The sequence below is a fragment of the Myiozetetes cayanensis genome, unplaced genomic scaffold, assembly GCF_022539395.1.
Source record: "Myiozetetes cayanensis isolate MyiCay16 unplaced genomic scaffold, myiCay2020 scf7, whole genome shotgun sequence".
Taxonomy (NCBI): Eukaryota; Metazoa; Chordata; class Aves; order Passeriformes; family Tyrannidae; genus Myiozetetes; species Myiozetetes cayanensis.
In genome coordinates this window covers 49,711,738-49,733,503 of record NW_026087964.1, presented here as the reverse complement: position 1 = coordinate 49,733,503, position 21,766 = coordinate 49,711,738, and the positions used below count along the sequence as shown (strand labels likewise).

At 39.8% G+C, this 21,766-nt stretch overlaps 2 protein-coding genes across 2 annotated transcripts in view; one reads left to right on the top strand and one right to left on the bottom strand.

Moving 5' to 3' along the window:
• Positions 1-10,491, top strand: part of SMARCAD1 (SWI/SNF-related, matrix-associated actin-dependent regulator of chromatin, subfamily a, containing DEAD/H box 1) — a 40,739-nt gene extending 30,248 nt beyond the window's left edge. The window contains exons 12-24 of the mRNA XM_050338464.1: positions 328-427; positions 2,000-2,059; positions 2,263-2,338; positions 2,767-2,902; positions 3,537-3,674; positions 3,983-4,078; positions 4,926-5,043; positions 5,304-5,425; positions 6,569-6,757; positions 7,639-7,757; positions 8,651-8,833; positions 9,508-9,617; positions 9,924-10,491. Of these exons, the coding sequence (XP_050194421.1) occupies positions 328-427; positions 2,000-2,059; positions 2,263-2,338; positions 2,767-2,902; positions 3,537-3,674; positions 3,983-4,078; positions 4,926-5,043; positions 5,304-5,425; positions 6,569-6,757; positions 7,639-7,757; positions 8,651-8,833; positions 9,508-9,617; positions 9,924-9,985 (1,509 nt within the window). The 3' untranslated portion in view covers positions 9,986-10,491. The remainder of the gene's footprint in view (positions 1-327; positions 428-1,999; positions 2,060-2,262; positions 2,339-2,766; positions 2,903-3,536; positions 3,675-3,982; positions 4,079-4,925; positions 5,044-5,303; positions 5,426-6,568; positions 6,758-7,638; positions 7,758-8,650; positions 8,834-9,507; positions 9,618-9,923) is intronic.
• Positions 10,492-13,171: 2,680 nt separating this feature from the next.
• The window catches only part of HPGDS (hematopoietic prostaglandin D synthase), a 28,974-nt gene continuing 20,379 nt past the window's right edge, over positions 13,172-21,766 (bottom strand). Inside the window, exons 3-6 of the mRNA XM_050338659.1 lie at positions 20,353-20,445; positions 17,402-17,511; positions 14,133-14,231; positions 13,172-13,519 (exon numbers count right to left, since the gene is read on the bottom strand). Of these exons, the coding sequence (XP_050194616.1) occupies positions 13,355-13,519; positions 14,133-14,231; positions 17,402-17,511; positions 20,353-20,445 (467 nt within the window). The 3' untranslated portion in view covers positions 13,172-13,354. The remainder of the gene's footprint in view (positions 13,520-14,132; positions 14,232-17,401; positions 17,512-20,352; positions 20,446-21,766) is intronic.

Here is a 21,766-nt window from a genome sequence, read left to right as displayed (position 1 = left end):
TCCAAGTCATCATTTTTTTTCATTGGTTTAGGAAGGTAAATTTTTGAAGATGATTTGAGAGATGAACTTGCACTAAAATGAAAAGCTTCATAAATGGAAAAGATGAATCTTTGATGCTCAAATATTGAGCTGAAATGATAATGGAGTTTGACTGAGGCTCTACATAAGGAGGAACTGTCTTCTGTGAAAGTGTGGTTAAGCAGAACAAACTTTCTAATCAGATTTCTAATCTTTACTGAGTCTTTGCTACACTGTAATTGTCCTATGTGTACACTATTATGTTCTACAGACTGTAAGTTTTGTTTAAATGGATTTGTTTTCTCTTAGGGCTTGGGAAAAACAATTCAAGCTATTGCATTTCTAGCTTATCTCTACCAAGAGGGCAATAGAGGTCCCCATTTGATAGTTGTGCCAGCTTCAACATTAGGTAAGTTCTAAGCTTCAAAAATATTTCTTTGTTTAAAAAAAAACAAACAAAAAAACAAAAAAAAACCAAAAAACAAAAGGCAATCATGGACAGACTGAAGCAAAGATAATTTAATGAAAGAAAACTTGATTTTTTTATGATAGTATTCAACTCCTTAAGTAACTTGGATTGGAATGCAAACCATATTGAAGACAATCTTGTTCTGAATTAATTAGACCTAGCATGGAATTTTTTTTGAATGATATATATGCTTTGCAAAAAATAAAGCTGCTTGTTAGAATTTGAACTTGTGTAGCAAAGTAATCATTTTACTTACCAAATATTGGCTGAAATTCCAACTCTTCAGGCTGTGCTTAGGGTTAGGTTTCATGACATTTGAAACATTCGGTGTCTTTTTTCCTCTTTGTGCACAGCATCTGTCAAAGCAGATCAAAATCCTAAAATGATGAGGCTGACTGTCTTTTAGGTGTGTGTTCTGATTGTTTTATGGCCTCAGTTGAAAGTAGGAAGAATATGGTGGAATAAAATATGTCAACAGAGCTGATGAGGTTGAGCAGAAACTGGTTCTTGATAGAGTTGAATTTGGTTTTGTTGAATGATTATAGAAAGAAGAAAGTAACAACTTGAATTTAGAAAGTAAATGCTGAGTTTAATATAAAATACTTATCTGGGCTTCAAAAATTTCTCTTAACACATCAGAAAAGCTTCTGGTTGTTCAACTGCAGTTCAAAATTGCCATTTTTAGTGTGCTTTCAAAGTTCACTAGAACCCGCCTTTTTTTTCATAACTCTTAAGCATGCATATTGCTTAAAACCCGAGGTGTACATAAATATGTGAACAAAGATGCTTTTGTGAAGTCAGCCTTAGAGGTTCATGAATTGTAGTGGCAGGTTGGCCACTAGAATTGACCTCTGGGATGCCTGGGAAGTACAGCCTACTGGCAGCTTTCCTAACACTTTTCTGGAGGTATCTCCCCAGTCCTGATCTGGGTCCTGCCCATGCCCAAGTGGCATTTACCTGCGGCCCCCTTCTGCTGTGGTTTGGGGTCAGAGGTGGTTGGTGTTGGCTGTCAAACAGCTTCCCCTCGGGCACAGCAGAGTTGCCCATGGCCTCTCTGCTGGCTGCACACCTGGAGCTGTGTCGGGTTGTCAGGCTGCCTTGCCTGCCCCCAGAGGCACTGTCTCTCCTGATGACACACATCTGGAGGCAAGTACTGACAAATGAAGTGATTTGCTTTCTGAGGAATTAACTGTCTAGGGAACAAATCAAGCTGCAAAGTTAAGCATTGTGTTAATTTTGTATGGTGGTTACAGATCATGCAGGGTCTGTTTGTGTAGGAGTTTAAAGTGCAAGCTGGTCAAGCAAGAGTTACTGGAAGTCCAGTTGTGGGATGTTCAGTTTCTTTTATATTATCAGTTTTCCAGTATTGAGACATAATGTTTCTTAACCTTCAGGAGAATTTAAAAGAATTTGCTTTAAACTCAGATGTTTGTTTCAGGTCTGAGGTGTGATGTTATGTAAGACATAATAAGGTATAAATGACTTGGTTTTTGTTTTATTGATGTCTTACAGATAACTGGATAAGAGAAGTTCATCTGTGGTGTCCTGAGCTGAATGTCCTTTTTTACTATGGTGAGGAATCCAATTTAGGAGTGAATCCAATGATACAGCTACTTGTGGTCAGCCGAAGAAAAGATTAATTGCTCATGGAAGCATTATTTTAAGACAGTTGTTTAAATACACACATTTAATGATGAATGATTTCTGTGTACTGTCTTTAATTTTTATGTATATATAAATTTATGTAACTGTACTTCTGTTTTGTCCTTTTGTAGGATCTCTAGAAGATAGGAAACATCTCAGGCTGGACATTATTAATAAAGTCATTGATTTCAATGTGATCGTAACTACGTAAGTGCAGTTATAAAACTACAAAAAAGTGAGATTTAGTGAGGTCCTGCTGACCTCTAGTGGTACAGCAAAACAGACAGTCTTGGGATTTGGTTTTCAGTCACAGTTAACTGGAGTTTTATTGTTGTGTAAGATACTATGTCATAGATGCTTTAGATACTATCTGTACATGCTGACAGATACATCTTATGCTGTAATAGATTTGCACAGCTTTTTGGAAAGTGTTACAGAGAGCATTGGCTCATCAAGTACACTGTGATTATTTGCCAGTAGTAAACTACCTTGCCTTATGGTTGGTTACTTCCAGGCAGTTTCACTGCCCCTCATGTATTCTCTCCACAACTCTTAACAATTTTAGAGAATTTGATTTGATTGTGATAAGAGTTTTAAAAAACAGACTAAGTGCAAGTGATATCTTTCTCTGACAGATACAACTCTGCAATTAGTAGCTCAGAAGATCGAGGACTGTTCCGCAAGTTGAAGCTTAACTATGCCATTTTTGATGAAGGTCATATGCTCAAGAACATGAGCTCTGTACGCTACCAGCACCTTATGACAATCAACGTAAGAGGTTTAGTTATTGTTGGGTAAGGGGGAACAACTCCTGGTTTTTCTGTTCTGTAGCTATGAGTGGAAGGGAAGTGGAATATTAACTGTCAAGTACATGTAGTACTTGTCCAATAGTAATATACTTAAGATCACTTGCTGCAACTTATTTTTCAAGATGTTTTCATCAATAGCCTTTTTAAGAAGCTGATCTTTAAGCAATAAAACTATGGTTTTTACTTGCAATTCAAAACTTGCGCATAAGTACTGTATAACATTAGAGAACTTAATAGGGGAGCAACAATAAGCACAATCATTAAGGAAGGGGGAAAAATCCCAACAAAAAACCCTGCAACAAGAGCAACCAAAACAAAACGCTAACAGAACAATTGAGAAAATAAATCCAGGAAGGCTTTTTTTGAAAATTGTCTTAGATTGTTATGTGCACAGTTCCCCACAGATCTGTAAGCAGTTTTGTTGACTTAACAAGGAAATTATTCCATGAGATCCAAATATATAATAACTTGAAGCAGTTATAATTAAAACCAAGCTCATTTTCTCACTTCTCCATAGCTATGTTGTCTCTGCCAATAGTAATTTTTAGCCTGTTTGACCAATGTTTCTTGCTGCTCTTTCCACTTTGCACAAACAGGCCAAGAATCGCTTGCTGCTAACAGGGACTCCAGTTCAAAATAATCTGTTGGAATTGATGTCCCTCTTGAATTTTGTCATGCCACATATGTTCAGCAGTAGCACGAGTGAAATTCGAAGGATGTTCTCTTCAAAAACAGTAAGTATTATGTATTCTCTTGTTGAAAATAACTTTTTTTTGCTAGCAGACTGTGGTTGCCGCATAGCTTCTGTTTTATTGGTGTCTTACGGAAACAGGTAATGGGATTATGAAAATCTAGAAAATGAAACAATGGAATAAACCATTTAAAGTGAAATATGTCATAACAGGATATCTCAGAGTACTAATGGTCATGTTAAATATGTCTCTTCTGGCTGGGTTTTTCCATCGAGTTTTAACAGTTAAGGTGGTGGCATCACAACTGAAAACTTAACACTGTGATTTAATTCTTGCAATATTTTCTTTAGAAGAGTGCTGAAGAACAAAGCATATATGAAAAGGAGAGAATTGCACATGCAAAGCAGATAATAAAACCATTCATCTTGAGAAGAGTAAAAGATGAGGTAACGTTTTATCTTTAAAATAATGGTTTCGTATTATCAAAAAGCCTGATAATCTTTGAGACCAACAGCTTAATATAAGGTGAAATTTTTGGTAGTGCTAGTTTTACCTGTTTATCTAGCAAGAACAAGAAACTTGAGCTATCTTTCAGGTTTTTGCAAGTAAATGTGACCTGGTGCAGCTTTGTATTTTGATATTTGCTGACTATTTACTGTTGAGAATTTTAGTTAGGAAAGATCACCAAATAGTGTTTCAGTGCACTAAGTGACAAGAATTGAAAAGTCCTCCAGATCATGAAAATATTTGTGACTTTATAGTAATGGCATTTTAACTGAAGGGATTAAGGAGTGAATGTACATGTATTTGTATATGACTAGAAATGCGTGATTTCTGTTATTTTACCATCAAAAAGATTTCTTTTATTCAAAAATCCAAAACCTATTTAAATTCTTCTTTTTAGAATTGCATTTATAAAAGAAACAGAAAATTTACTGATCTGAAAAAATGTTAATGTGTACTTGCAGACTTCAGTGGTCAGTGCCCTGACGAGGGTAACCCTGATTAGCAGGGAAGGAGATTCCAGGTATTGCATGTAATATTATTTCACGCGGTTCTGGAGTGTGCAGACCATGTTACTTGGTGTGGGGGTTGATGTATAATCCAAATCAAGGTTTTGTGTATGTTGAGTTGCTGACAAAGTTAGTGGAGTTGACAAGCAATGAAAGGAGTTGGGATGGGGAAAATAATTAGAGTAGCTTAAAAGCAGGTTTGTAAGACAGTACTGAATTACAGAATCACTGACTGTCCACAGCAGTACAGGTTTCATCTGGTATGATTTTGTTTTGTCAGGTCCTTAAACAACTACCTCCCAAGAAAGATCTCATTGAATTATGTGCCATGTCTGAGAAACAGGAACAGCTCTATTTTGATCTCTTAAACAAGCTCAAGAAAACTATTAAAAGTAATGGTATGTAAGGGTTTTTTGGTTTCCTTTTGGTGGATTTTTTTTCATGGTGAGAAATTTGTTGAGCGTGACTGCAAAGCTTTTCCTTTATAGAAATGTCTAATTCTCATAAACTAACTATGTCCTTCTGTGAGTTTTTCTGAAGTTCAGGTAAAAGGTGAAATTTCAAACTCAGTTCTTAAAAATAAAGCTCTCCTGAGAGATAAAGATTTATGAGGCATCTATGTATTATTGCGAAATATACCTTATTTCTTTGTTTACAGAGAAAAACTCTGATATGGGAAATGCAATGATGCAACTTAGAAAAATGGCTAATCACCCTCTCTTGCATCGTCAGTATTACACGAATGACAGGCTCAGGACCATGTCCATGCTTATGCTCAAGGTAAGGGGATGAGATTCAGGAGCAGTCTTTTATTTCTCAGAATTTCTAATGCAACTTAAATAAGCGTTGTTTTGTGGGTTTTGATTTGTTTGTTTTGTTGTCAGTCCTCTGGTCAAAAGTGTGTCTTTGCAAAAACTTAATTAAATGTTACTGCTTTCTATTTCTCTGCATCTAATCAAGCTCTGTTTGTGTTCAGCACTGATTTTTGTATCAGATATTAGAATGGAGAGAACAGTTGTGTGTCTGCAGTCATCTCCTTTTCATTAGCTGCCGCTTAGTACCTCTTCCCTCCACCCCAAAAATTTAAAGCCAAAGTGCTTAGGAAAAAAAAATATTGGATGGACACTTGAGTTTAATAGCTTTCTGTGTAGCAAGAAAGCCAAGCTGTACACAACTAAAGTAGGGAAGGCATAAGTATTGAAGTGTTGAGGATTTTTTTTTTTTTTTTAATTTGGCTGGAATTAATGCCTGAGGAGTTTGGGAAAATTTTTGCTTTTTTCTAAAGTATGAAACAAAATTCTGAATGTGCAGCAGGTTCTCTAAGAAAGCTGCAGCTGGCCTTGAATATTCTTCAGCTTTGTTTTCAGTGAAGCCAGACAAGGCTGGGGAGAAGGTAAGAAGTGATCCATTGGTTTATGAAGGATATTTGACCCTTTTTATTCCTACTCATACCATCCTACTTTCCAGATGTGGCTTTTCTTTTCCTCTTTCTTCCAGGCATGACATCCCTCTACCCCAGCCTACATCTTGGGCTGGGCTTCCCATGTCTTCTACCATCTGTCCAAGGATTGGACCTCCCTTTTAGGGAGCGTGTCTTCAGGGGAAGAGATCTGATAAAGGGGTAAAAGGTCATAGGGCTTGATGGGAACTAGGTAATTACTGTGGAGGTTGAGCATATACTACTTAGCTTTCGGTAGTAGAGATGCTTGTATAAGCTAAACAGTGAAATAATGAACCTCTACTGTAAACCTGGGGTTACAGAGTTCATCTTGTGTTGCTTGCATGAGCCATGCTCTGGCATTTGTCCATGTCTAGGTGTGCTACTTTTTTTCTTTCAGAAATTCTAGATGTTGTTGTGTGGTGTTTTGTTCCTTCTCTGGTGAGATTGTGTATTGCATTATTTCCCTTCCTTTTTGCTAACAGGAACCCACACATTGTGATGCTAACCCTGACCTTATCTTTGAAGATATGACAGTAATGACAGATTTTGAGCTGCATTTGCTTTGTAAACAATATTCTCACATCAGTGAATTCAAGTTAGACATGGATCAGATCTTGGATTCTGGGAAGTTTAGAGCACTGGAACACATTCTCTCTGACCGTAAAGAAAAGGTATTACAGATGGCTGAAACTTCTTTTCCTCTCTATCTGAAGAGTTGCTCTAAATAACTGGTTAAATTAACCTCTGTTATCTGTGTACACAACCCTTATGCTTTGCTGTGATGTATTACAATAGGATTTAGTGCATGTGCAGAACAGTACTTACAACTCTTAATGTGCAGTCTTGAGTATGCATGTCACTTTAGAGACAACTGAAATAAGCTTTCCCACTTCTTACAAGTTTCAGAATATTCATCCAAGTTATCAATATTTATCAATATTTGGGGTCTTGAGTAATTTTTGCACCCCATGAACTTCACCTTCTTTTAGCAATTGAGTAAGACTGTGTTATGTTAGAATAATTATGTATGTGTAAAGCCCATGTAAAGGTTAAGAAGAGGTCCCTGCTTGGAGTCCTGCCCTGAGATTCAAACAAGGTTATTTTACAAATAAGCATGTACCATAATGCTTCAGAGGGATCCTGAGTTTGCACAAGTGTGTGCTATGTGTCTGACTGTTTCAGACAAAAGAGTGTTACTGCTCTAAATTATATGGACTATCATTTAAATTTAAGGTTTTAATGAAAATAGTTTGATGCTTATGGATGGAGTGGATCCATGATTTATGCATTTGATATGTGATTTGCTTGAGTCACCTAAGTACACAGTAACTAAAATATTACTGCATTGACAAACAGTGGGTTAATGTAGCAGAAATACTGGATACAATATCTTCGTGAAAGTCTGTCCTGACTTGCTAAATTTCAACATAGTCTTTCAGTTTGGAAAATAGGGTTTCAGTGAAAGTAATATCACTTGCTTGCACCAATAAAGAATTTCTGTAGTTCATAGCTGACATGTTTTAAAACTTTTGTTTTGCTTTGTCATTTCCAGGGTGATCGAGTTGTGTTGTTCAGCCAGTTTACTATGATGTTGGATATCTTGGAAGTTTTCCTAAAACACAGACAACATAGATATATCAGACTGGATGGAAAAACACAGATACCTGATCGGTATGTGGCTCTTTTTCCAAAGATGAAAAAGTGAATGTGCGTTTGGAGAAAGGGAGGTAACCTAAACCCCTTACTTTTCTTTTCCAATGTATAGAATCTGTGATCAGTGGGCATTGACTGTGGAAGGGCTTTAATGTTGGATTTCAGTTAACTTTAGCAGGGATGAGGCTGAAAGATGACTTTTAGGTTGTCAGGTTGCAGTCTTACCCATTGAAATGGAAAGCTTGTATCTTCAGCAGTTCATGGTGTGTTTGTGTGACAGTATGCCATAACAAAAGCTTACATGTAGCTATTCCTTGGAAGTACAGTATATTTCTGTTACAGTAGCCAGATAAACCCCTTTGTTTCTCTAGGACAAATCATGTAGTCTGCCCTTACAGCTGAAAATGTTGCAGCACTTTTCTTGTATTTGAGCTGTGCATGTCTGTTGTCTCAGGAATTCTAAGGAAAAAAAGTATTTTAGATGTTTTTTCCTTCATTTCAAAAAAATTTGTTTCTTGTTGTGGTGTTACTTCCGTCTTACAGCTGATGTCTGTCACTGCCCTCGCAGTTGCTACGGAAGACAGTCATGGAGCAAAACTCATCCCCTGCCTCCCCATTTGTTTCATGTACTTCAGTCTTCCCATCCTCCAACTTGCTCTTTGTGTTCTGTGATCATCAAAAATCTTTTTCCAAGCCTTTTTTCATTCCTTGCTATTGATTTGTCACTCGGTATGTTTCTTTGGTCACTGCTGAGGACTGTTGGTACCCTTTTCCCTTCTGCATAACATCTGTGCTTTTGGCATGCTGTGCAGTGCCACTGTCCTTTCATCATCCAAACTTCTGTATTCAGTTCCACAGCCAGTGCGGTGTTTTTTCCAAGGCCTGATGCATGTGTGTCTCGTGTTCTGCAGGATACATCTAATAGATCAGTTCAATACAGATATGGGAATATTTGTATTCCTTCTGTCAACCAAAGCTGGTGGCTTGGGAATTAATCTGACCTCAGCAAATGTCGTTATTCTTCATGACATTGATTGCAACCCGTACAACGATAAGCAAGCAGAAGACCGATGCCACAGAGTAGGTCAGACAAGGTAAGACTCTTTTTAATTGTACTTGGGTTTTTTTGGAGGCAAACGCTCAAAGGAGGCTAAAAGGATGAAATTTTGTGATTAAGAATTCCATTTCAAGCAGAGACTTGTGTAAACCAGCTCTGTGTTTTATGGCAGCTAGGAATTGTAATTGTCCTAGCATATGTTGCTGCCAGACCAAACCTTATTTACACTCTCATCCTTTTTCTGGTTCTCTACAACTCAAATTCTCTAAAATTGTCGAGTTTCTGGTACTGGGAACTGTTCTGAGGCAAATCTGAAGTCTTTGGGACTGTTTGGCCAAACTGTTCTCTTCAAGAGACTTCTAAGCTTTTGTGTGCCACCCTATCATAAAGAGTGAAACCATAGAATGTGTTTAATAACAGGTATTTCAACTGTAATATAGAATTAGGGGGAATTTGACTTGTTTGTATGAGTGGAGATTTTTGTGACTGTCCAGGCTCTTGCAAGTGGCTGAGAGTGCAAGAGAAAACTTGTTTTCTGGCAGTGCAGAGCACAGTTGTTCCAGAGAGAAAAACTAGGAGCTTTGTATTGCCCTTTCATTCATTTCCTCATCCTTGCTTTAGACCACTGCCAGCAAAGGCCTAGCATCCTTCCCTTTTGCACTGATCCAAAGAAAATATAAAAACGAATTTATCCTATTTTGTGGTTTTCAGAGAAGTAAAAGTCATAAAGCTAATCAGTAAGGGGACTATTGAAGAATCCATGCTCAAAGTCAGCCAGCAGAAATTGAAGTTAGAACAGGATATGACCGCAGCGGATGCAGGTAGGTGTCTTGCACATAATGATGTCCTCTTAAGTAAATTAGCGGTGCTGCAATATATCATTCTGATAAAAGAAGGTTCTTGATGCAGACAAGCCTTTTGTTGTGTTTTTTTGTGTTAAACTAGAAAGATGTATTTGTGCTGATTATTGTTCAATTTGACAGTAAGTGCCCAAGAAGTCTGACCCAGAAATCAGTGAAAAAGTCTTTAAGCAGAGGATTTTTTTTTTTTTTACAGTCTTGTGGAATGTAGACCTTTGTTTATGTGAAATATTTTAAGCTCCACTCATATTTGGTTTTATTCCTCAGGAGAAGAAGGAACCATTCCAGCAGATATAGCCACACTATTAAAAGCTTCGTTGGGTCTCTAAAATGTAAATATGTTGTGAAATTCAAGGAAAGGTGATGATGTACCCCAAGGACTCTTACATTACTGATGACCAGGAGTTTTATGAACATTTATAACTTTTTATAGTTTCTTTATTGTATTCCTCATGATGTTGAAACTTTTTAACACCGATAGCATTCTTAGGATGCTTTAAAACATAAATGGCCCAAATGTGCCAACAAGAGATGCTGAATAAACATTATTTTACAGATCACTTTTCAAAATGGGGACCTAAATAGTAATTGTTTTAACCAATCTACTACTGCTTAAGATTTGTCAGTATTTTTGTAATTATTTCTACCTCCAAATATAAATATATATATATATATATAAACTGTCTGTTTCACTGGATTCTGAGTGTAGATTTTTTTATATGTGCCTTATTTGACAATGCTCGAGTCTGTTTGTTTCTGCTTGTTTGGGTTCATTTGATGTACCGTACTGGTTTTGTATCAACTTGTTCCAATAAAATTCTGTAGATTGACAAAATATTTTCATGGTTGTGGTTATTTGAGGCAGATGGGGGGTGATAACTTGCATGTTATAAATCAAATAGGCAGCTTTCAAACTTGCTGAAATGTTCCATTTGGACTGACTTGGCTTTATCCAGCAGTAGTTAATTACTGATGTTTCATTATACTCTAATCACAGTGGTGTTAGTATGTTGATTGTATAAACAGAATTCTTGCCAATTGGAACTTTCCAAATTGTAATTTTTTGGTCAATCCTTGTTGTAGATACATGATCTGCATTCTGACAATGAAGTGCTCTAAACACAAAGTTTGTCTTGCTCTCTTCTTGACATTTCAATGAATTTTGAGTTCATCTCAGTGAAATGAAGAGCCTCAGGGGGTATCAGTGGTGAGGTGTGCCTCCACCTGAAGTTTCTAATCTGCTGGCAAGAATGTGATCTGAGGAGGTAGGAGAGGAAGATGTCCATTTCCATGGACAGAAATTTTTTGGTTTTTTTTTTTGAACTCGAGTGGTTGAATCAGACTGCTGCTTTTTAAAAAGCAGTGGGGGAAGGCAAAGTATGGTGGAGTTCTTATTGCCCCTGCCCTCTGTCAGAGCCTCAGCTGCTGTATGGTCTGTGCAGAGCTCAGCAAATCTGTACCAGGCTGAAGCACTCTGAGTGTTGTGTCTGAGAATTCACTCTGGTTTGCAGTAGGGGTTTGGTAGTTTGTTACCCCTTTGCTAGACCTGGCTGCCACAGTCAAAAGTCACTTGTTTGATTTTTTGAAGGAACTTAAACAGTGTTCTATAAAGAAGGAGGGAAGAGGAGCTGGAGTCCATCATTTCTCAGTATTTCAACCTGTCTGTGAGTTGGACATGCTTTTTTTTTTTTTTTTTTTTCCATTTGGCTGTTGGTATTTTTGTGGGTGTTTTGTGGGTGGTTTTAGTCAACTGTGCATTATTTCTGCAAGTTCAAAATAGATGGAAGATTAAATCCCATAAAAGTTTTTCAGAGTTTGAACTAAACTTCTTGGGTTTTCCTAGAAAATACTCTGTGCTGTGCTGTATGTTCCAAAATGCACAGCTGAAACAGAGTGAAGAAATATTTTATTATATGGGAAAGAGAGATGGGTAAGAATCAGTTCATCTGCCATGCTCCTATAATTCCACTGCTTCTCTTGGACTAAATAGTGGGATTTAACAGACAACCACAGGTGTTTAATGCCACAGTTAATGAATGAGGTTGCCTGTTTCTGTTGAGAATCATCATTCTTTTGATGCTAACCCAACTCTTAGCCCATTGTGTTTGCATATTCTCACCAGTTTGGTTCAGATGTGAATTGAAACAAAATCCCTGCCCTGTAGGGTGGTTTGTGTGGTGTTTTGGATGTGTATGGAATCCGTTCATATAGTCTGGCTGAGCAGTGGGTACTTCACAAAGAATCGTAGCTGCAGACCCCCAGGATCAATATCTGTCTCAAAGTCCTATGATGCTTATATGTGTTTCTACCTTTTTTAATTTATTGTAACTATTTCTGCCCTGTTTAATTTAGGGTCTCAAGAGATTGTAGAGTCACTGTCCTCGGAGATAATCAAAAGCTGTCTGGATGCAGTCCTGGGCAGCTGGCTCTAGGTGGCCCTGCTTGAAGCAGGGGGTTGGACCAGGTGACCTCCAGTGGTCCCTTCAACTTCAGCCATTCTATGATTCTGTGTCTCTGACTGGGAATGATGTACGGAGGTGAAAAGACAAAAAGCACCATGATCTGAAGTCAGTTGCTGAAGAAGAGAGGAGATGGGAGCTGAAGAAGGATAAATCTGTAAAGAGCCAGAACAAAGTGTGCAAGGAATTGCAAAGCAGGTGAAGATACTACATTGGAATGAGCTAAAGATTGGTTCTTGCTTTCTGTTCTGGCAGTACCTTACCTGTCTCTGAACTGTTAGTGTTTGGTTGGTGTCACTCATGATTCAGTGAAATAATACTAATGGTGGGAGGGAAAAGCAAGTGTGAAGGGAAATACTTTCCTAGCAGTGGCCATTTCCAACCCAGAGGATTGCCCAAATTTGTTGTGGTGTATCTGCTTATATCACACAGTGTAGTCCTTGTGCAAGCACTTGTCTCCCCTTGAGTTCGTGTAAACTGCTTGCACTTACAACCATCCACATCACCAGGACTTCCACCTACCTTTTCCCTAGTCCTGGAAGAACGACCTCTTCCTTTGTTCTAAACCTGGTTGCCACCACCAACCCCTAGTTTGTGTCTCCTACTGAATCTCCTACAGTATCTCCTTACTGAAAGAGATACTGAGCTGTTGATGTTGCAGCTGGTGTGCTTCCAGAAAACTGGTGCTGGTGTGGGCACCACCTCAGCTGTACAGTTGCTTTTTTGTGCTGTTTTGGAGGTTTTGGGTTTGTTTTTTTCAGTGGCAGAGCATAAGCTTCAAGCTTCTCAAATGCTTCCTATAGTCTTTTGAATTTTATTGACCAAGTGGGTCTTTTTTTGTTTTTCCTTAGTGTCCATAGTCTTCCCACACATTTACCCTCACTATTTAACCTGTTTTCCTCTGGATTGAAAGACTGCAAGAGGAAAAATATTGTTGAGATTGCACCTCTCCAGGAAGGTTTATTCATCTCTTCTCCATTTGAGAGTGCTAAAACATTAACTGGTTTGATCAAACACTGTATTAATAGAGGAGGAATGTGATTGAAACCACACCTCTTCAAAACAGTATTTATTACTCTACCAAATCAGTATTTTAAATTCTTTCCTAGAAAAAGTGGTAGGTTTTGATTTGATGCAGCGTACCCATCTGAAGTTAACATAAATGATTTTGAAGTTAATAACTTAGGATGCTAGTCACATTAAAAACTAAACATGCATATGTTTTTCTGAACAGCTGATCTACATTACACTCTTTGGTCTTTTCTGGATCCAGGCTGCAATAGCTGGAAGTGCTTGCACTCTCTCTTTGAGAGCCAAAAGCCTGGGGTATTTGTCTGCCAGGTCAGGTTTACAGGACAGAAGTGTTGTACTGCACACATCCCAGTAGAAATCGGCCCATGTTACCTAGTGGAAGTAGGAGAAAAAGCAGTAAATTTTAGTTTGTTATCTCAAAACCTGGAACTACTAATATTCTCAATAAACTGCAGAAATTAAACATGAATTTATCTGTTTTGCTGAAGTTGTTGCTTTGCGTTTTTTTCTGAAGCCCATCATTACAGAGCAGTAATTAGGTTCCAATGCAAGGCTTGACTTCAGTAAAATATTGGTTAAAATAAAACCCTTGCTACAAATATTACTTCTCTTACAAGATTAATCTTTCCTGCTGAAACTATGCTGCAGAAAAGTATTTAAAACAGTTTTGGGTAAAAAAGGATATTATATTTTTATAGAGGTTTTTTCATATTACCTTATATATTGGTCAGTGATTATAAGTGGAATGAGCTTCTGTTCACTAGTACAGAGGCATTTAAAATGTTTTGTGTCAATGTACTTATGAATTGGTTTAGAAAATACAGATCCTAAGTGAGGTTAACCTCACTTTTCCAATGGTATTGTGTATTGGTAAGAATAAAGACTTAAAAGTGTGGGAGAGCTGTTTCATGGGCTGGCATGAAACAGAAATTCAGTTACTTTCTGGCAACCTGATTGGAATGGGAGAAACAAAAATTATACTTACAGAATTCCCTACCAGCCAGTTTTTGTCCCCTAAGAAAATATCCAAATCTTTCAGTAACTCAGGTGCTTTGTTGGTGAGGATGTCATCAAATGCTTTTTTCTGGAGGAAGAACAAAACACAGAGATGCAAACCAATGTGTAAGCACAGCAGCTGGCAAAACTGAATTTTTGGTGGTGGGGGGAGGGGTTATTTGTGAAAAAGGAACCTGAAATGTGAAAGATTAAAGTTGGGTGCCCAAAACATGGCATATGGCTCACTGAGCCATGACTTAAAGCCTATTGCTCCCTTAATGAAAACCTGAGAGCTCCTCAATGCCGAGACATGATGTCTGAGGTGATGCTGCACCTTTCTCTGTGCTAACAGTCACCCAGCCATGGCAAGGCAGGAGCCCTGCCATAGATTTGGGAAGAATCTAGCTGCAAAATATATTCCCTATGTCTCACAGTCATTTTTGGGGAGGCTCTTGAATGTCATGTTTTCTAGTGTACAGAGTTTCAAATTTCCAGAATTCCTTAAGCTCAGTCTTTCCATGCTATCAGTCAGATGCTGATCAGTTATCTGTGCTTACCAGCCCATCTCATGTGAGATGTGGAACCTGGGTTTTGAGCTTTTGCTGGGGTTTATCTTTGAACTTTGAAGTTCAGGTTATTCTGCCTTTTTGTTTTGTTTTGTTTTTGTCTCTGCAACAATAAGATTTGAGGTGGCTAGCGTGTTTCTAAAGGATGAAGTACGGATCAAAGGACTCAGGCCTTAGTATGTGCATGTTAATGGCTGAAGAATGAGGTTATGTGTGATGGTGGTTTTCTGCTAGCTGTTTCACCATAGCAGAAAGTTTTAAGGCTGCTTTTAAAGGGTTAAACTGTTTCCTTTGGAGAGGGAAACTGTTTCTGGTTTTCTCTTCTAACTTGCAGGGAAACCAGTGCAGACTGTTGTGGTCATCTGGTTAACCCATGTGGCACATTTTGTGCAATTGATGTGCTTGGCTGAATTTTGGAGGAACATACTCGAGCTTGGTTAAATAAGGACTGGTGTACAGGAATGGAATTATTTCTAGAGCCTTGAAACTTAGGTTAATTAAAAAAAAATTAAATTTAGAAGAGGCAGAAACCTAAATGCAGGCTGAAATAAAAATGGTGTTTCTACAGACACCAGTGAAAATTCATCATAATTTTCTGCCATCTGTTAAGAACTTAGTAACTGGATGAGATGGCTACAAATATCACCCACAAGTTTGCAGTCCAGAGATCTCATATCCATACCCTGTGCTGCAGTACTTCCTTTCTTTTAGGTAAGTAAGTCATCCCCCCACCCTTCTACCCCACAAAGAAAACCCCAAACTGTTGTGTGATCGTGGTGGTGATGACCTCCCCCAACTACAGGAGTACACAGTCAAGCTGTGAAGCTGGTGAGGACAAGACCACGATCCCCCTTCTGGGGTGGCACAACCTTTTCATCTCAGCCCTGGAGCTCCACACTGGTGCGTGACAAAGCTGTGGCAATGCCAGCTCTGTTTTTGGGTGATGTAAGGTGAAGGGAGGCTGTGTCTGGAACCAAGGGAGCTTCCATGGGCAGCTTCCACCTCTGCTCCCTGTACCTTGCTTTAATTTCTCTTTGCTACTGTGTAGATAACATAGCACATCCTTTCACCTTTCTCTGAGGGATTTGTGTTCCTGTAATCACTTGTCAGGCCTGGGGAGGTGTTCTGACTTTAGTATGGGTAAATGACTTAAATCTGGCCTGGTGAGGCCATGAGATGGCACTTCTGCCACAAGGTGGTGGCAGTGGACCCGGGAAGAGAGAGGGAGAACAGCCAACAGGGAGAAGAATGTTGGGAGAGTCCGGCAAAGTAAATTTCTTGATCATCCTTGGCCCCAGCACACAACCTTGCGTGTATACGTGCATGCAGGCAGATGGATTGCCTGCCAACTCTCTTCCTGTTTAAATTAATCACTGGTGACATGATCTGGGTCTTTGTTTCGGAGAAGTGCTTGAGTACAAGCTGGGACACACGCAGGCATTACCAAAGGCGTTTCCCTGAGGAGGAGGAGTAGTGCTGCTTCTGCACTAGCAGATCAGCAATAATGTGACTGTTCCAAAATGATTAAAATTCATGCATCATTTTATCCTACCCAAAGTAGGAAACTTCAGGAAATCCCTACGAAATGTAAGTAATTCATGCTGTTAAATACTAAACCTCCAAATACACTTTGATTTTCCCCTACAAGATTTCAGAGCTCTTTCATATTTTTTTACGTATCTATTAATTATTGGTTTGGGGCAACATTATGTACTCTGTGGTTTCTGCAATACCAGTACCCTGGTTGATCTGAAATGTTACCTTTGAGTAAATGGAAGGTGGCTGCACTGGTAGGTAGTTCATGGTGAGACCTGTTGTTACACTACCACTTGCCTGAAAGAGTCAGGTCATCTGTTTGGGTCAGAACTGTGTGGAGCCACTGTAACATCTGGGTTGACTCATCCATCACCCTCTTCCCCCAGCAGCTGATCTGCATGATTGCATTTGGAGTTCTGGTGAGAGTCACCGAACTGATGCCAAAAAAAGCCCCAAATGCTGTAGGGCCATGCCCATGACTGTGTGTTAAAATAGCCATGGCAGTGTGTTAGCCTGGTGTCAGTATTTGCAGGAGCACCCCCAAGGACTCAGGTGGGCCATGGCAGTCTGAAGAGGACGGCTGCAGTGACAGTGAAGGATGTGCCACCTCCCCTGTTAAGCAGCGCCCTCTCTCCCTACACTGTTGTGGGCATTGAAAAGCAGTTGTCCTGGCAGCTGATGTTATTGAAGACTCATACTGATTGAAAACCAGGATGATATCTTTCAGCACTTCTGCATTTTGATGGGATGAGGCTGTGAGTTAGCACAAGAGAAAGATTTGAGCCTAGGTGGTTTGCGACAAGAGCGAGGCATTACACAGTGCCAGCTGGGGTGGAGGTGTCCTGTCTTTCCCCTTTTGAAGAGCAGTTTGGTGTACACACATATGGCATCCTTGGTTCAAGGGGAACCAGTGAGAGGCAGGTCATGATGGCCTCCTTTCCCACCAAGGGTGGAAAAAATCAGGTAAAATGGGACAGGGAAGAGGGCAGGCAGCTTTGTCTGCATTAGCCTCTAGGAGGAACCAGGGAGATCCTCCAGCTCAGCTTTGCTGGAGGTGAGGCGATGGAACCAGTGGCTGACACGCCTCAGTATCTCCAGAGGAGATGATCAGTCATGGCTTATGTGCTGTATTTGTTTACATTAGTGATTGTCTTACTCTCACGTCCTGGTTTTTCTCTGCCCAAGGGAACAGTGTCATGAAGTCATCTATGGTGTCCACAATGGCATCAGCTAGTGCCTGTTCCACAGGTGTCTGACCTGCCAGACCTGTGGGAAGCAAGCGTATAAAGGGAAGTTAGAGACAGTGTCAGCAGGAACTTTTGATACCCCAGAGGTAAACTCTGAATATTTTCATAAAAATACCTGCTCTCTAAGACTTTTTTTTGATGCTAACAACATGGATTTGACTCTTTGCATCCAGGTGCAATCTCATCTACCTCTGCTTTTTTCCTTCTCCAGCTTCATACAGCCATCTGATGTAGTGAGTTGTACGTTCCATCACCTGAGCCCACAGCCTCAATATTATTTCTTTATCCTCTCTGCTTTCCACCGTCCCAGCACATTCAGTGAGAGTCAGCACAAATTCCTGTCCATTAATCTTTCCCCACCCAAACTTTCAATGTCCTTCTCCATCTCATGGTCTTTTCATTTTGGTCAATGCATTCTTCAAAGCATCTGTGAAAACCTGCTTCCCTTTCCCTCTACCCCACTCATTCAGCCCCACTGAGAACATTGAGGGCACGGGCTTAAGCTCTACCGGGGAGATTTAGGTTGGATATTAGAAAGAAGTTCTTCACAGAGAGAGTGATCAGGCATTGGAATGGCCTGTCCAGAGAGGTGGTGGATTCACCATCCCTGGAGGTTTTTAAGATGTGGCTGGATGTGGCTCTGAGCGCCATGATCTAGTAATCACAGTGGGGTTGGATCAAGGGTTGAACTTGATGATCTTGGAGGTCTCATCCAATGTAGTTGATTCTATGATTTTCATGACACCCCACTTGCTTTTGATTACTTCATTGTAATCAGGTACCTTAGCCAAACTTCATCTTGTTTACAGATCTGCTTTTCTCTCCTCTTGTCCTTTGGCTTTCCTGCAGTTCTCATAATGCTACTGCTTTTTTTCCCCTCTCACTTTCATTTCACAGATGTGCATTCATGCTTTCACCTCTGCAGGTTCAGGTCATCCTTCTTTTCCTCTCTGCTCTTTAAGCCTCACCTAGAAGTTTTGCTTTCTACAAACTGTACACCTTTCCTCTGCCAAGTCATCTCCCTTACTGAAACTCTGCTTTTGAAGGTGAGAAGTGTGCCTCTCCTATTTGGGAATCAAGTTCTTGGAACCTTCAGTTAAGAGTTGTTGATGATGGGCATCTAAAAATGCCATTTCTTAATTTTGAAGTATCAGTGACATCTATGCAAACTTAATGGCAGAACCAGCAAGTCTTGACTGTGATGTTGAAAATATATTTTTCCCTTTCTGTGCTTCTTTCCCCTTCTTTTTTCTGTTGTAGCTGACAGCATGACTAACCCTGAAAAGAGAACAGCATGGCCTGAGTGTGCTTCAGATCCCAAGCCCTTGTGTCCTAGGCAGGTCATCAGAAAAGGTGTCAGGGGAATGTAGAAGTCAGAACTTCAGACTTCATAAGCAGCACAGCTCCAGATCAGCCTCCCAACAGGAGATAGGGAGGAAGGAAGCATGGGTGGAAGGCAGGCTTTCTCATTGCTTTTCATTACTAGGTGGACTCTCATCATCCTCTTCTCTTGCAAGGACTAGATTGTATCAAGGCTGAAGGAAATTGGCCGGAACACGGTACTGCAGTCACGCTTGAAAATAAGTTGTGCTACTGCCTAGAGGAATAATGCTCTGAACTAGAAAATGTGAGATATTTTGAAAGGCAGGTTACATCCCTTTGCCCAGAGTGTAAAAAAAGTAGGATAGTACTTGCTTCCCAGCCCCCCTCTTCAATCTGCTGACATTCAGCATGCCATGATCACATCTGCCTTCAGCCAGACCAATTTTGCAGATGGTTTTGAATGAGAGCTTGCTGACCTAAAGGAAAGCTTGGCTACTCTCTTTGATTACTTGCATTACTAAGTCTAATATCACTTTATCTAACTGGTTGAGTACTTCCATAGCATGTAGGTATTTAAAGATGCAAGTGATGTCACCATCTGATCTAATCTTTCTGTCAGCTCAGAGCTGTTGCCTAAATCTGCTTCAGAGTGCTCTGCCTGCTGTGATAATCTCTAATGCTTCCAAAACCTCCTTCTCCTGGTCATCTCTCTGGTTAGCCTGGCAGCTCAAAGTTTAACTTCAGGGGAAACTGCCCTGAGAGCCTTAGGGAGGCCACAGGTATGCACTTTCTGTCATGCAGTGACAAGTGAATAAAGTTTATTGGCTGGAGAAGTCAGCCCAAACCCCAGGTGCTGTATCCAGAGTGGAAACTCAATCAGACATGGGAGGGATTATTTCTGAGTTTTTCTTTAGGCATGCACACTTACAGTGCAAATTCAGAGTTCAACCACATGACTTCAGCTCTGAAAGTCATAGCATTTCACACTGCAGGTTGTTACTTTGAACCTTTTCTTGATCTCGTTTTTTACTTTCTCCATGACATCTGAGTGACTCTAAACTGTGCCATACAGCACCCTAGTGGATGTGGCTCGCTCCATTTCTTCTTTCTCATCCTGGAACGGCAGAGAACGTAGCCTGAGATCTCATCAGGATTGCCACAGCAGTCCCAACTCAGTGAGCACAGTTTGTCACCAAATTATGGTAAGGAAGGCTGCTGGAAGTGGCCATGGCACCACACAGTGCTCCTCGGTGCTTTTTTGAGTGGCAGCTCTCATAGCATCCTGTAGTATACACTGCATTCCTGTGGTCAGCACTTGGCGCTGGCAAACTACAGATGCAACAAGGGGATGACAACTGTGAGCTGTTTGTACTTGGGAAAAGCACCAGTACCGTGATTGCCGTGCTGGTGTTGACTTCTGCATGGCTGGGCTTGCCAGGCTGTTGGTTTGTTTTTGTTTTTACTACTAGTGTATTTTTTTTTCCTGAGCATTAAAGGTGAGTTCAGAACAGAGAAAGAAAATAGACAAATATGTTACCTGATTCTCTGGCAAGGTATCTTGCTATTGCCAGGCTCTGGTGAATGATAACTCCATCTACTTCCAGAATAGGGAGTTTGCCAAATGGGATAGCTTGGAGGAGAAATTAAAAAAAAAAAACAAAAGAAAGAAAAAAATCAACCAAAAGTTAAATCATAGCCATTAACAGTGGGAGTCTGTGACAACTGCACTTTTACCACTCGGAGGATATGCATTGTTATAGCACTTAACAGTTTCACGGTGTTTCTGTGGGGAAATGCATGGACTGAAAATAAAAAGTAAGGGGTAAGGATGTAACGAGATTGCAGTGTATGAGGGCAACTATAGCAAAGAAACCAGGCATTGCATTTCCTGTTCCCTAGCCTTGTGCTGAAGAGGCTGAATATGTGCCTGTACTTCCAGAATTCTTTAGGTAAGGAAATTTTTCAGAGGAATATTAGTTTTTCCTTCTCTCCCCTGCTTTCCCCCCACCCCCAGGAGAGTGACTGCCAAGTTTAAGTACAGTAATACTGGAAATTTTGTAGAGCAGGATCCAGCCAGGAGCATGAAGTAAGAGATTGGGTAAAGACTACGAGGTGCTTTTTCATTTACACTTGTTTTAAATCCAGAAGCAGTGATTGAGGGAAGCATCTGCATTTCTGAACTGACATTGTGATGAGACATTTCATTTGGCAGTCATCACTGAGACAAATATATCTTTCACACTGAACTGCAAATGCTAAGAAGGTAGTCAAATTTACTTGACTTGGCTTGCAGTCAAAAAAATTTCCGTCAGTTGTGGGGAAGAAGCCTCCAGACTTGAAGGACAGGGAAAGAAAAACTAAGCAGGTGTCAGGGATATCTGTGAGACAGTTTGAGATAAGAAATAAATCTTATTTTTCACTTAGTAAATTGGTAGTTATGTGAAAACTTGGAATTCTGTTCTGCTATCTTTTGGAGGAACTGCTGGCATGATATCAAATGGGGCTGGAACCTTGGAGCAAAGATTAATCTGCAAAAAATGGTTGTGTTTAGGGCAGTGAGAATCTGCTTGTAGGAACCTGGTGCTGTTCACCAGAGGAACTGTAAATCTCTGCATCTCAAAGGATGCTATTTTATAAATTCCAAGTCTGTGACTGCAAGCGCTGATCATAGCTAAATGGTTTGTACCTGATTTTCATCTGGATTGCACTTGATGTAAATAAGATCTATATATCACCCTAAGAATTCCTTGTGATGTAAAAAGGTGGTAGTGAAAAAGTGAAAACACTTATTGGAAACATAAAAGGTGCTTTCGAACCCATGAGAATTGCCTTTACGGGACAGCTGGAATGACACCTCCATTCCGTGAGGATTTTTAGTTCTTAGTGAAAGGGGCAAAATAATGAAGCCTCATGCATTAGTAACTGTTTATCAAGGCAACTTCATAAATGAT